Raw genomic sequence first — 14,731 nt, forward strand, 5'->3', positions numbered from 1 at the left:
CTAAATTATTACATTGAACAATTCTCAACTATACTTGACCACAAGGTGTACATTGAATGTCTGAAACTTAAATGATGATTGTTGTTGCGAGTAATATGGATATTTAGTCTTTACCTAAAGGAAGGAATCTCTTATTATGTCCAATTAGACTTCATTAGTGTTTCGAAACTCCCCGGACATTTCAGCGTAAGTCAACATCTAATCGTAAATAGTTTTGACTGAATAGTAAACACTGACTTGAGGAAATCGAGTAATCCTTCACGTTAGACAAGTAAATAGCCAACATAAAAACGAAACAAAAATATCGGAAACTTTCTGTAAAGGTTTGATAATTTGAGAGTTATTTTAAAACTGGTATCATGATTCTATCATGACTGATGCTATTTTTGTTTTCATAAATGTGAATGATTTGTGCGTCTACCTTCTGGTCTGCTTAAAAAGTCTGTTGTAGGATGGATGACTTTAACAGGAGAAATGAAATTGCCGACAAACTCAAGTTTGAATACGTAACTGAAGTTCTCTTAAAATGAATTGCTTAAGTACCTTTTTGCAATACAGTAAGTCTTCTAATTTTGTTTATCTTTTTTCCATAAAGTATTTAAATTGAAATTGAAAATACATTAAATGATAAAAATAAATTTTGAAGGTCAAAAAACTAAGTAGTAAATAAAAGTGCAAACTCATTCTCAAGTAGTACAGTAGTGGGATGTACGAATATTATATTTATAAATACATATCCGAAGGTTTTACACTTTATCCTAATCATATTATAATATAGCATTTACTTATTACTGAAAAACAAGCTCAGTGCAGGATTTAAGTAAATCTAAGGAAGTCGTCCACCCAAGGGTCTTAAAAAGGCCCACATCACAAGGAAGTCCATATAAGGTTTTTCAAAGAAGTCCATATAAAAAAGAAGCCTACAGTATAACATAATTTCAGGTTATCGCAGTGCAACTTTGATTCTGGCCGTTGACCTTTCAAGCTTATGTTTGAATACCGATTCAAACAGTATTTTGGGAGGATTTAGCTGAAATGTGGGCGAAAAAAAAAAATTATATTTTAAAATCTATTTTTAAAATCTATTTTCATTCGGCACCATGTGGGAAAGAGGCCCTAAATGAAGTCCACCTCCAAATAAATTCCTCCGAGGAAGTGTGGCTGAGGAGTGTAATGAAATGTCTGTGGTTTGGTTTTTTTTATCTCTTTACACCCTATTAACTAAATGAAAATCAGTTTTGAAACAGCATATTGTAAATCAATCATCATTAGTTTAGACTGTACACATCTTATTTTTAGAAATATTCTTTTTATCAAAAAAACTTCCTTGATATAATTGATTCATTGAGGAGTACAATCGAAGTGCAAACATGTTTTGTTGCCAAGAACATGGTAAAATAAATAGGAAGAAATTTCACATACAGTTTATTAACTTCCTTTAAAGTCTCCCTGAAAAATAATTTGAACACTAACTCTTTTTGTTGAATATGCCATTTTAATGTCACAATACTTATTCCCTTTGACCACCATGTATGTAACCATTTATTTTATATTTTTAGATTTATAATCAAATGGTGCTTTGCATCCTGGTTTATGTTTATAAACAATGTTATATTAAAAAAAAAACCCAGGAAATCACAGAAATAACAATTTTAGTTTTCTAATTTTGAGATGTTTTCTTTGATAAATCAATATATAACTATATTTTTTAAACAGGATAAGTTAAATCATTTCAAACTGAACTTCCTTATAAGATAGGAATCTATCAAAATAGTTATTATTATTATTATTAACATTTTCGTTTCAATGATACATCTTGTAATTGTATTGTTTTCTTGTTGGGATTGTAATGAAGCAGAAACCGGATCAAACCCTTTTTCAATATAGACTTCCTTAATACAGTTTAAACTTATCAATCTATTTCTGTGCAGTTTATTAATATTCTCAAATATTCTTCTTTTTTTAGAATATTGGCAGTTCCTGTATGTAATGAAACTTACTTACACAATAGCGATTCCTTTAAAACTGACAAACATTGTAAATATCAAGATGGAAGGGGAAAAAACCAAATAATACACAAGGGCAGAACATTTTTTAAAAAGTAAAAAAAGAAGAAAAAAAAACACCTTTGTATTGAATCAATACAAAGGGGGCTTTTTCAGAATACTTCAGTTGGTATCCCCAGCCTTTGGCAACAAAAATACAGAGGTAGAAAAACTAGATAATAGTCTCCCTACAATAATTGTTAAAATGGTAAATTTCATAATGACTAATTTTACTGCCAAAGTAATCAATTTTAGTATTGAATATATTAAAATTAATTATACATATTAATAAATTGCCTACTTTCTTGATTGCATGATTAGTCTTTTACAGATTTTCGTTTTCTAATTAACGGAGAGAGTTTCACTTTGTAAAACTCAACTTGGCAGTGTCGCTACCCCCAAAAGTGAAAGTTTAAAGAGGGATAAAAGCTAATAAACAAAGTACATTAGCATAGTAAAGTAAACAACTACCGACCTTACAAACTATTATTAATCTAACGCCTTGGGAGACTAAACATTTTCCTTCTTGTGAACTGTGGAGGATTATCAAGAGACTTTGCTGACAAATTTCTCTCGTAAACAATATTACATGCAGAAAAAATTCTTCTGACACTTTGTTTGGGAACTTTTTCAGACAAAAAAAACATGTTTATATTTTTGTTCCTTTTTTTTAAATTGAATCTATTTGGCTAAAATAAAACAATAACAAAGTTACAGCAATGGATAACTGTAATGTACTGTAATACTTTTTTGATTGCTGTTCTTTTTGCTTATTTATTTTGACTAGCCAACTGTTGATATTAATTTTTAAAAATGAAATATGAATATAAACAAATTAATAATGCTAAAATGATTCCACTGTTGTTTTTTCAAATTTGTAATTTTATTTTGGATTTTAATCAAAATTATACATAGAGAAAAAAAAACAAATGGTATTAAATGCTATAATTTACCTCCGCCAAAGAGGTATATGTAATCGGTAGCGTGTGTTTGTTTGTTCGTTAGCAGGATTACTCAAAAAGTAATTTTACAGATAAAGATCTTTACCAAAATGAATATACAGATAGATATGTGGTCAAGGACCATTCCATTAAATTTGGGACCATGGTCCCAATTCTGGACCACTTTTTAGTATACTTTTCAGACCTGCTAGTGTTAAAGGATAGGACAGAATTTTTCAAAAGCCGGCGAGCAGTCTTAAAGTAACAAGTAAACTGGAATTGCATTTTCTTGAGAACTCCTTGTCCAAAAAACTTTTTTGTACAAGAGGCAAGAGTTATAATTAGGTGATCATTTAGAATAAAATGATCACCTATTGTTATTGTATAAAATCTTTATTATTATTTTTAGGTGATCATTTAGAATAAAATGATCACCTATTGTTATTGTATAAAATCTTTATTATTATTTTTCTTTTTTAGGTGATCATTTAGAATAAAATGATCACCTATTGTTATTGTATCAAATCTTTATTCTTCTTCTTATTCTTATTATTTATTTCTCTCTGTACAAATTTGTGTAACAATTATCTCAAAAAGTTAAATGTCAATGATCACAAAAATTACACAATGTCTTTCAAATACTTTAACTTAGACATAATAAGCTTTTCAGCGTGATCACTCATCCGTGACGTCACGTATACGCCATTTTGTGAAATCACATTATCAATCATATCTCCATAATTCATTATCACATATTAATGAAATTCACTACACGTAAACTTCAGGTCAAGGGTAAAAATATTAGCAAATAAAAACTCGCGCGTTTCAAGGTCATGCGCATGGAATCGCGCGTTAAAATTTTAAAAAGCTCAAAATTAAGTTTTGATCAATTTAGAGCATGAAATAGGCCATTTGCGTGTTTTAAAAAATTACTGCGCAAAAACATGTTTTTGCGCACGGGATTTTTAAAAAGCGTAAAAAATAAAATTTGATGTACACATCACATTCTACTTATAATCCTTAGTACATTCTCCGACTTTGAGTCCATTCAGACTTAAAATAACGCTATACGAGCACGTTAAAAATGACAAAATGCGCACATTAATTGTACAAAAGTGCTAAAAATGGTAAAAAGTAGGGCCTTTTTAAAATGAATATAACTCTTCAGAATGGAAGATGACCCCCAATTTTTTTAACTTAATATGGAAGCAAATGAGTTGTAGATATAAATGTATATACACATTAGACGTACAAAATGATATGACGTCATCAAAAGGCCACTTGAATTTAAAAATTAGTAATTTTTATATTTTTGTGTGGGTTATCACATTCAATAGAGCGCATCTCCGTTATTTGAACCCAATTTTTGCACAAATTTTAGTATGTGCTTGCTCAATTAATTATCTTTCTCATGAGTTGTCAACATTTTTATTTTGATGACGTCATCACGCGTAAAAACTTGAAAAACCAAGGTCGTGTATTTTCAGCTACACCATACATTTGAATATCTTACAGCTCTTCAGAATTAAAGGTGACCTTGAAGATTATAATTTATTATAAAAGCTGATGAAATGTAGATATGAATTCATATAAAAATTAGGCCTATCGGATGTTGTGACATTATGAAATTGTCAGTTGAAGTTAAAAAGTAGTTTTTTTCTCTCTTTCGTCAAATGTATACAAATTTCAAAGAGCGCGCATTGCGCTTCTACGTGTCAAATTCTCTTCCAATCCGTATATTTATTTGCTCAATTCATTATCTTTCGAAATTGTCATCTTCGAGTTTATTATGATAATTCCATCATACCAACAAATTAGAACATGATGTGGGTCCCGTAATTTCACCTATGCTACACTGTATATAGATATACAGTATATACTGTACATATTGTATATGACACATAATAGGTACAACTCAGCACTATAAGTGTATATGCATCATGTCATAGGATGGCGTACATTTACGATCGCATGTTAACGTACATGCATGTTTAAAAAATGTTAATTTCATTAAAATGATGAAAATGATCACCTATAATTCGTCAAAGTGACGAATTAAATTCTAGTTTTTTTCTTTTTATTGTTTCTGTACACTATTTTGTGTAACAATTATCTCAAAAAGTTTAATGTCAATGATTACAAAAATTTCAGAATATCTTTTAAATAATATAACTTAATCCTAATAAGCTTTCCAGCGTGATCACTCATCCGTGACGACATTTATACGCCATTTTGCGAAATCACATTATCAATCATATCTCCATAATTCATTATCACATATTAATGAAATTCACTACACGTAAACTTCAGATCAAGGGTAAAAATATTAGCAAATAAAAACGCACGCGCACGTAGGTTTATGCGCGTGATATCGCGCGTTAAAAATTTAAAACGCTCAAAATTAAGTTTTGATCAATTTAGAGCATGAATTAGGCCATTTGCGTGTTTCAATAAATTACTGCGCAAAAATGCGTTTTTGCGCGCGCGATACTTAAAAAGCGTAAAAAATATGAATTTTTTTTACAAATCTCATTCTACTCACCATCCTTAGTACATTCACCAAATTTGAGTCAGTTCCGACTTAAAATAACGCTATACGAGCACGTTAAAAATGACAAAATGCGCATATTAATTTTACAAAAGTTCTGAAAATGGTGAAAAATAGGTCTTTTTTAAAATGAAAATAATTCTTCAGAATGCAAGATGACCCCCGATTTTTTTAACTTATTCTGGAAGCCATTGAGTTGTAGATATGAATTCATGTACACACTTTACGTACAAAATGTTTTGACGTCATCAAATGGCCACTTGAATTTAAAAATTAGGATTTGTTATCTTTTTGTGTAGATTATCACATTCAACAGAGCGCATCTTGGTTATGTGTGCTCGAATTTCGCACAACTTTCAGTATGTGCTTGCTTAATTAATTATCTTTATCATGAGTTGACACTATCTTCATTTTAATGACGTCATCACGCGTAAAAACTTGAATAACGTAGGCCGTGTAATTTCACCTTCGCAGTAAATTTGAATATCTTACAGCTCTTCAGAATTGAAGGTTACCTTGATGATTATAATTTATTATGAAAGCTGATGAAATGTAGATATTAATTCATATAAAAATTAAGCCTATCGGATGTTGTGACGTTAACATATGGCCAGTTGAAGTGAAAAAGTAGTTTTTTCATATTTTTCGTCAAAGTTATACACAATTCAAAGAGCGCGCACAGCGCTTCTACGTGCCAAATTTTTTTCCAAATCTTATATTTTTTTGCTCAATTAATTATCTTTCGAAATTGTCATCTTAAAGTTTAGTTTGATAACGTCATCATGCCAAAAAATTAGAACATGTGTGTCCCGTAATTTCACCTATGCTACACTGTATATAGATATACAGTATATACTGTACATATTGTATATGGCATATAGGCACAACTCAGCACTATAAGCATATAATAGGATGGCATACATCAACATTTTCCGATCGTATGTTAACGTACGTGCATGTTTAAAAAAAATTAATTTCAGTAAAATGATAAAAATGATCACCTATAATTCGTCAAAGTGACGAATTAAATTCTAGTGAGAAATTGTTTTTGTACAAAAAAAATGTTTCTTCGCAATTTCTTTCTGTACAGATTTTGTGTAACAAATATCTCAAAAAGTTTAATGTCAATGATTACCAAAATTTCAGAATTTCTTTCAAATACTTTAACTAAGTCCTAATAAGCTTTTCAGCGTGATCACTCATCCGTGACGTCATTTATACGCCATTTTGTGAAATCACATTATCAATCATATCTCCATAATTAATTATCAGATATTAATGAAATTCACTACACGTAAACTTCAGGTCAAGGGTAAAATTATTAGCAAATAAAAACGCACGCGCACGTAGGGTCATGCGCGTGAAATCGCGCATTAAAAATTTAAAAAGGTCAAAATTACGTTTTGATCAATTTAGAGCATGAATTAGGCCATTTGCGTGTTTTAAACAATTACTGCGCAAAAACACGTTTTTGCACGTGCGTACTTAGAAAGCGTAAAAAATAAATGTTTTTTTGTACAAATTGCATTCTACTCATCTTCCTTGGTAGATTCACCAAATGTGAGTCCATTTCGATTTAAAATAGTGCTATACGAGCACGTTAAAAATGACAAAATGCGCACATTAATTGTACAAAAGTGCTAAAAATGGTAAAAATTAAGGCCTTTTAAAAAATAATATAACTCTTCAGAATGGCAGGTGACCCCCAATTTTTTTAACTTATTATGGAAGCCAATAAGTTGTAGATACAAATGTATATACTATACACATTAGACGTACAAAATGGTATGACGTCATCAAATGGCCACTTGAATTTAAAAATTAGGAATTTTTATCTTTTTGTGTAGGTTATCGCATTCAATAGTGCGTATCTCCGTTATTTTAGCCCGATTTTCGCTAACATTTTAGTATGTACTTGTTAAATTAATTATCTTTATCATGAGTTGCCACCTTTTCATTATGATGACGTTATCATGCGTAAAAATTTGAATAACATGGTGCGATTAATTTCAACTTCAGCGTATATTTGAATATCTCGCAACTCTTCAGAATTGAAGGTTACCTTGATGATTATAATTTATTATGAAAGCTGATGAAATGTAGATATTAATTCATATAAAAATTAAGCCTATCGGATGTTGTGACGTTAACATATGGCCAGTTGAAGTGAAAAAGTAGTTTTTTCATATTTTTCGTCAAAGTTATACACAATTCAAAGAGCGCGCACAGCGCTTCTACGTGCCAAATTTTTTTCCAAATCTTATATTTTTTTGCTCAATTAATTATCTTTCGAAATTGTCATCTTAAAGTTTAGTTTGATAACGTCATCATGCCAAAAAATTTGAACATGTGTGTCCCGTAATTTCACCTATGCTACACTGTATATAGATATACAGTATATACTGTACATATTGTATATGGCGTATAGGCACAACTCAGCACTATATAATAGGATGGCATACATCAACATTTTCCGATCGTATGTTAACGTACGTGCATGTTTAAAAAAAATTAATTTCAGAAAAATGATAAAAATGATCACCTATAATTCGTCAAAGTGACGAATTAAATTCTAGTTTTTCTTTTTATTGTTTCTGTACACTATTTTGTGTAACAATTATCTCAAAAAGTTTAATGTCAATGATTACAAAAATTTTAGAATATCTTTCAAATAATATAACTTAATCCTAATAAGCTTTCCAGCGTGATCACTCATCCGTGACGACATTTATACGCCATTTTGCGAAATCACATTATCAATCATATCTCCATAATTCATTATCACATATTAGTGAAATTCACTACACGTAAACTTCAGATCAAGGGTAAAAATATTAGCAAATAAAAACGCACGCGCACATAGGTTCATGCGCGTGATATCGCGCGTTAAAAATTTAAAACGCTCAAAATTAAGTTTTTATCAATTTAGAGCATGAATTAGGCCATTTGCGTGTTTCAAAAAATTACTGCGCAAAAAAAATATTTTGCGCGCGCGATACTTACAAAGCGTAAAAAATGCAATTTTTTTATACAAATCGCATTCTACTCACCAGCCTTAGTACATTCACCAAATTTGAGTCAGTTCCAACTTAAAATAACGCTATACGAGCAGGTTAAAAATGACAAAATGCGCAAATTAATTGCATCAAAGTGCTGAAAATGGTGAAAAATAAGGCCTTTTTAAAATGAATATAAATCTTCAGAATGGCAGGTGACCCCTAATTTTTTTAACTTATTCGGGAAGCCATTGGGTTGTAGATACATATTCATGTACACATTAGACGTACAAAATGGTATGACGTCATCAAATGGCCACTTGAATTTAAAAATTAGTAATTTTTATCTTTTTGTGTGGGTTATCACATTCAATAGAGCGCATCTCCGTTATTTGAGCCCGATTTTCGCAAAAATGTTAGAATGTGCTTGCTCAATTGATTATCTTTCTCATGGGTTGTAAACATTTTTATTTTGATGACGTCATCACGCGTAAAAACTTGAATAACCTAGGTCGTGTAATTTTAGCTACACCATACATTTGAATATCTAATAGCTCTTCAGAATTAAAGGTGACCTTGAAGATTATAACTTATTATGAAAGCTGTTGAAATGTAGATATGAATTCATATAAAAATTAAGCCTATCGGATGTTGTGATGTTATCATATGGCCAGTTGAAGTTAAAACATAGTTTTTAGATTTCTTTAGTCAAAGTTATACAAATTTCAATGAGCGCGCATTCCGCTTCTACGTATCAAATTCTCTTCCAATCCTTATATTTATTTGCTCAATTCATTATCTTTCGAAATTGTCATCTTCGAGTTTATTTTGATAATTCCATCATACCAACAAATTTGAACATGATGTGGGTCCCGTAATTTTACCTATGCTACACTGTATATAGATATACAGTATATACTGTATATATTGTATATGACACATAATAGGCACAACTCAGCACTATAAGCATATAATAGGATGGGATACATCAACATTTTTCGATCGTATGTTAACGTACGTGCATGTTTAAAAAAAGATTAATTTCAGTAAAAGGATAAAAATGATCACCTATAATTCGTCAAAGTGACGAATTAAATTCTAGTTTGTGATTTATAATTTTAAAAACATTTTTTGTGCACGTTTTTTTGATGCGAGTTGTTTAAAAACACTATTTCTTTTCAAATTCACTCGTTTGATTTTCACGTTGCTGTTCTATTGTTAGTCAACTGAAGCTATTGTTAATTGAAAGGCTTGTTACATAACCATTACACCAAACTCGCATACACATGCTTGTAGTGAAATTAGCCTAAATCACAAACAGCATTAAGACACACGGAGAAATCTTATGTAGGAGAATTTTACAGTAGGCGGAGGTAATGCACTCTCGGAGTGGCTTTCTAGTTTGTATTTGTTTTGGATAACCTGAATTTGTGTTGAGTGTACACACAACACGTTTATAAAAATGGAAAAAAAATAAATAAAAGTTTGACAATATCCAGGTGTATAACAGGAAGAATTAAAAGACCCTGTTAATTGTTTTGGAATAATATTTTGTTAAATCTCTACTTCTCTTTTACAGATAAAAATGGTCAGGTTACAATTAAATGCATATAACATACAGTAATAATATTCTACAAATTTTAAATGAAATTTTTCCCAATTAATCTATTTGTTTTTCTTTTTCTAACCCTTTTCAATTCAAGGAAAACAATATCCTATATCCTCTTCCAGATAGTTTAAGATGATGCGTTTCATTTTACAATAGATGGTAAATTGCAGATGAAGACATAAGAAATAGGAAGTTTCATTTTGTTTATAATATTAGTTAGTCTGAAGTCTAGGAAGTTAAATAAATTTAGATATAATCTGATCATTAAAATTACTTTAACATGTACAGTGTTCTAGGATTTGAAAAAGAGAGACTATTATTTTTTTTCAAACTATTTTGGACTATAATTAGGATATTTAATGGCGCCAGGACAGAAGCAATAAAAAAAAAAATAACAAAAAACAACATTTAAGTTTTCATTCTGCTTTATGATGGATAAGTCTACTGAAAAAGATTCACAAACAATTTCAATATTTAAGGCTGCTCTAACAAAACACTATATTTCATGTTATATATAGTTTATTTGTATTTTTCTTGTATATGATTTTATCTTAACTGTTTGTATTGTATGGAGTGAGTGCAGAATCTGTTTGGGCTTTAGCCTATTCTCATTCTTGGTTATTTTTACATTGATGACCGAATAAATATTATTATTATTATTATTATAAAACTAATCATATTTAAATGTTTCATAGATACGGTACCTGCTTTTTCTTTGTCAGTGGACAGTCGCAAATTCTGTGTAATGCTTTGCTCATCATTCATGTCAAAAATACTTTCACTGCGAAGTGTAAAAAAGAAATCTGAAACATTAATGTCTTTCACAAGACTATCCCGATTGTCTTCTAACAATTCTCTGTAATCTTCATACTCTGCGTCTTCTACGCTTTCCTTCATTTCGTTACCTGAAAAACATCAAATGAAAGTAAACTATATTAAAACATCTAATACTGAGTAACTACATATACATATTTAATAGTAATATCTTATGGTAGTCAATATTTAATAGTAATTAATATCTTATGGCAGTCGAACTAATATATTATTCCAGAAGTTTGAGTTAATAAAAAACTACCAAAATAAATATCTATAGAATGAGCAAAAACGTACTAGAATCTACACTACTCATTTTTAAACTTTTACAGATGTGGTAACCAGACAAGCAGAAACGACTTCAGTTGGTGGTAGTAAATATAGTACTTTTAACTTTGCTTTCTGAGAAGTTGAAACCAAAGTAATTTCCTAGAAACAGATCAGCGTAACGTTTCCTGTTATATTCGTAATCATTGAATGAATAAATGGTTTTGTTACAATCTTGACTCCTACTCTATTTCAACAAGAATGACATTTTTCTGAAAATCTTGATTGTGCTGTCAAACAGTGTTAAAAAACATGGAACTGTTTTACTTCTTGCTAGTTACTGTACAATAGATTTACCACCAGACTTATCAAGTATTGACATCTCTTGGTTTATTCTATTAATCTAGATGAGACAGATTTAGCAAACAGTGTGTTCAATTTGAAGAAAAAAAACTCTAAATATTTCTACAACTACGCTCTGCCGTTTTCTATTACAAGTGAGTTGAACGCACAAAGTTGTGAAAGGGTGGACTTTATCCACCAATAAACATTACATCAACTGTAAATTATGTTCACTAGCCACTAACTATAAGCATTCAACAATGCAATGAAACGTAGGCTAATAAAAGATGGGGCAAATATCAAAAAGAATGTCCTATTGTTTATTACATGGTTCACATAGTTCTAGGAGGAAGTATATAAATATTTAAAACTAAATATTATATTATTAAACAGGTTTTTAAAACAGGTCAAAACAAAACAACCTTTTCTCTGCAGGTACACAACCATGCATGAGTGCTGCCAATCAATATTTTTTACAAAGATTCTATTTTTAAAAAGCTTATCAAAATGAATGCATTGAATATTAAAAACCAAACAATATCGAACCACTTAGGAGTGTTATAGTAAAGGTTGGTTGCATCCAGCCTTAAAATTTAAATAAAGAAAATAAATTAAGAACCATCTGAACAGTGGTTAATCCTGAATATTTCAGACTAATATTCTAGAAATCCCACAATTAATTAAGGTGGAGTGGGATTAGATGTGTATTAAGCTGAGCTCTTACCTGAACTCAAAGTTCTATCTCTTCGTTGTCTGATGAATTTCATCATTTAGAAAGAAACACATTTACAAACAAATCGTAAATATAAGCTAATAGCAATAATAGTCCAATGTTGCTGCTGCTTGGGTGATCAATGCAGGTTTAAAGTTTTACCGAACATGGTACTTGACATGGTACAGTGTGTCCGGGTTAAAGCTGACAAAACAATAATACACTGTTGATATTTCCTGTTGGCCTTTATTACATTTTAAAGCATGGATCAGCTTGTTCACACCAGGTTAAGCAGTTCATATTATAAAACAAACAACACTTTATGAGTCTATGTTATGTTATGTTATAATTTATTATCATTTTTTTTACAATGCGAGTTATAATTAATTACAAGATTGTTATTTCCATTCTTCTTGAAGGGTTTTACATGTAACTATTTATATCGACAAATTAATTTGTTTCGGCCTGAAAGTGCGCCCTTTTCGCCCAAAATTTGGCCGAAATGTCCTTCGTCGTCCGGTGAAATCATTCTTTTTGCTCATTTTTTTATATGGAAGTCAATAATAATTTTAATAATAATAAATGTAATATAAAGTGTAAAATGACCTTTTCAAAGTCTGATTTTATTAATTCTTTCCATGTTTTTGGTGGAACAATACATCTTTCACCAAAGTCAGACAAATCAGATTAATAGTACTAACTACTGTACTAGTAATCAGTATTCAACCTAATTTCCTGTGTCTTGGACCTTGATCTTAATTGTCTACAAGTTTCATATTCCATCAACCAAGTAATTAATTTTCTTTTGACACTAATCAGTATAATACAATATTTAAACAAATCCAGTTGAATTTATATCAGTATTAAAATAAATGTTATCTAAACTACTTGATTGATTATAGTAACACTGTTCAAGCAGGGAGTACAACTCACTGTTTCAAGTGCATGCACATTTATACTACTGTATGTTGATTTTCAAATTTGATGTCAATCAAAGTGGTCATTAACGAAGGTGTACAATTTCAGTCAGACTAAATACAGTGTCATTTAAATGGGAGCAGGGGTGGATCCACCTTCCACCGCCGCCACCACATATTTTTGACAGATTATTATTTAATATATGTTTTAGTACTCCCCCAGTTTATAAAAATTATGGGGCAGGTGGAGGGATATGAGTAATTCTTTATAAAAAAAGAGGAGGAAATGGTTGAAAGGCTGGGGCTAGGAACATTCTGGTGGGTTAAATTTGAATTTTTCTTACTATTTACTGTGTGTAAGAGTATGGATATTTGTTAAACATGTACATTTTTACTACCTTTCATAATTCAAACCATTCTGTCTGGATCTATGAACATTGGTTATACCGGTAACCACAAAGTAAAACAAAACCAAAATTAATACTATGTATTCATACACTGTACATATATACCACCAGTATATGCTGGAAGTGTAATCTATAGACAATTAAGCTAGATTGACTTTAATCCTCCTGTTTGTGATAAAAGTAAAAATGTGTGAATGACTCATTTCAGATCAAATATAACAGATGTTATTATCATTGAAGCATATTTAAACAAACAAACATAACTATGGTATGTATAGCAAATACTGATAGAGTTAAATCAAACAACCCAATCATTGTAAAATAAGGAAACATCAAAAGTGTTATTTCTAAGATTTATTGGCATTGAACTGGGTTTAGGGGATTTCCCCTTTTAGTACCAAGCTCAGTATTTAATTCAGGCCACTCAGGTTGCAGGGTGTAGTGTGTGAATGGATAAATAGAAACTTGTTCTGCTCTGCAATAGCAACTACAAACACAGAGAAGAAAGCATGAATTGTGGTTAATAAAACAATTTTTCAAGGAATTTTACTACAGTACTTGAGTAATCCGATGAGGTGGATGGAGGCATCCCGCAAATTAAACAAACTGTTGTTTCACTTCCGGGATTTTGAATTTTTAGTTTATGAGGGCTTTACTATTTACCTATTGTGATCAGGTATCAACAAGAAAAATAAAAGTCCAGTCACTGAATGATTCTTTTTACTGAAGAATAGCCATTATTATTATTGATCATTTTATTTGAAGTTATGAATCTAATCAATGAGGGCTTACAGTCACTACTAAAATAAGTAAAACAGGCAATTTAATGTTAGCGCAAAACATTTTTCACAAATTGTTCCACCGGCCATCTGGCTGATTCCTGACCTGCTGATATCATTTTCATGCACCACCACCACCACTTCTACTCTAGGCACTAACACCCACTAATATACTTATGAACCCAACATATAAAGCTTTAAATAATTAGTATATGTAATGTTGTGGGATTTTCTCTTGAACCAGGACAACAATGTAAAAATGGGTCAGTCACATTACGCAAAAAGACAACATGAAAAATCTTATATTTACAAATCAAAAGCTTCCTCAAACCAAAACACACACAGCAGAACAACT

The 14,731-nt window shown here is 30.5% G+C and overlaps 1 protein-coding gene across 5 annotated transcripts in view; it reads right to left on the reverse strand.

The window, feature by feature from the left end:
• Positions 1-14,731, reverse strand: part of LOC144839407 (caspase recruitment domain-containing protein 11-like) — a 30,099-nt gene that overhangs the window by 11,386 nt on the left and 3,982 nt on the right. For 2 of the 5 annotated variants that reach the window (XM_078694742.1, XM_078694741.1), the window contains exon 2: positions 10,844-11,044. In XM_078694742.1, the coding sequence (XP_078550868.1) occupies positions 10,844-11,044 (201 nt within the window). Of the gene's footprint in view, positions 1-10,843; positions 11,045-11,249; positions 11,802-12,285; positions 12,402-14,731 lie in introns of those variants that run through there. The other 3 variants (XM_078694743.1, XM_078694744.1, XM_078694745.1) reach the window with 3 other exon arrangements.

The sequence above is a fragment of the Antedon bifida genome, chromosome 4, assembly GCF_963402885.1.
Source record: "Antedon bifida chromosome 4, ecAntBifi1.1, whole genome shotgun sequence".
NCBI lineage: Eukaryota > Metazoa > Echinodermata > Crinoidea > Comatulida > Antedonidae > Antedon > Antedon bifida.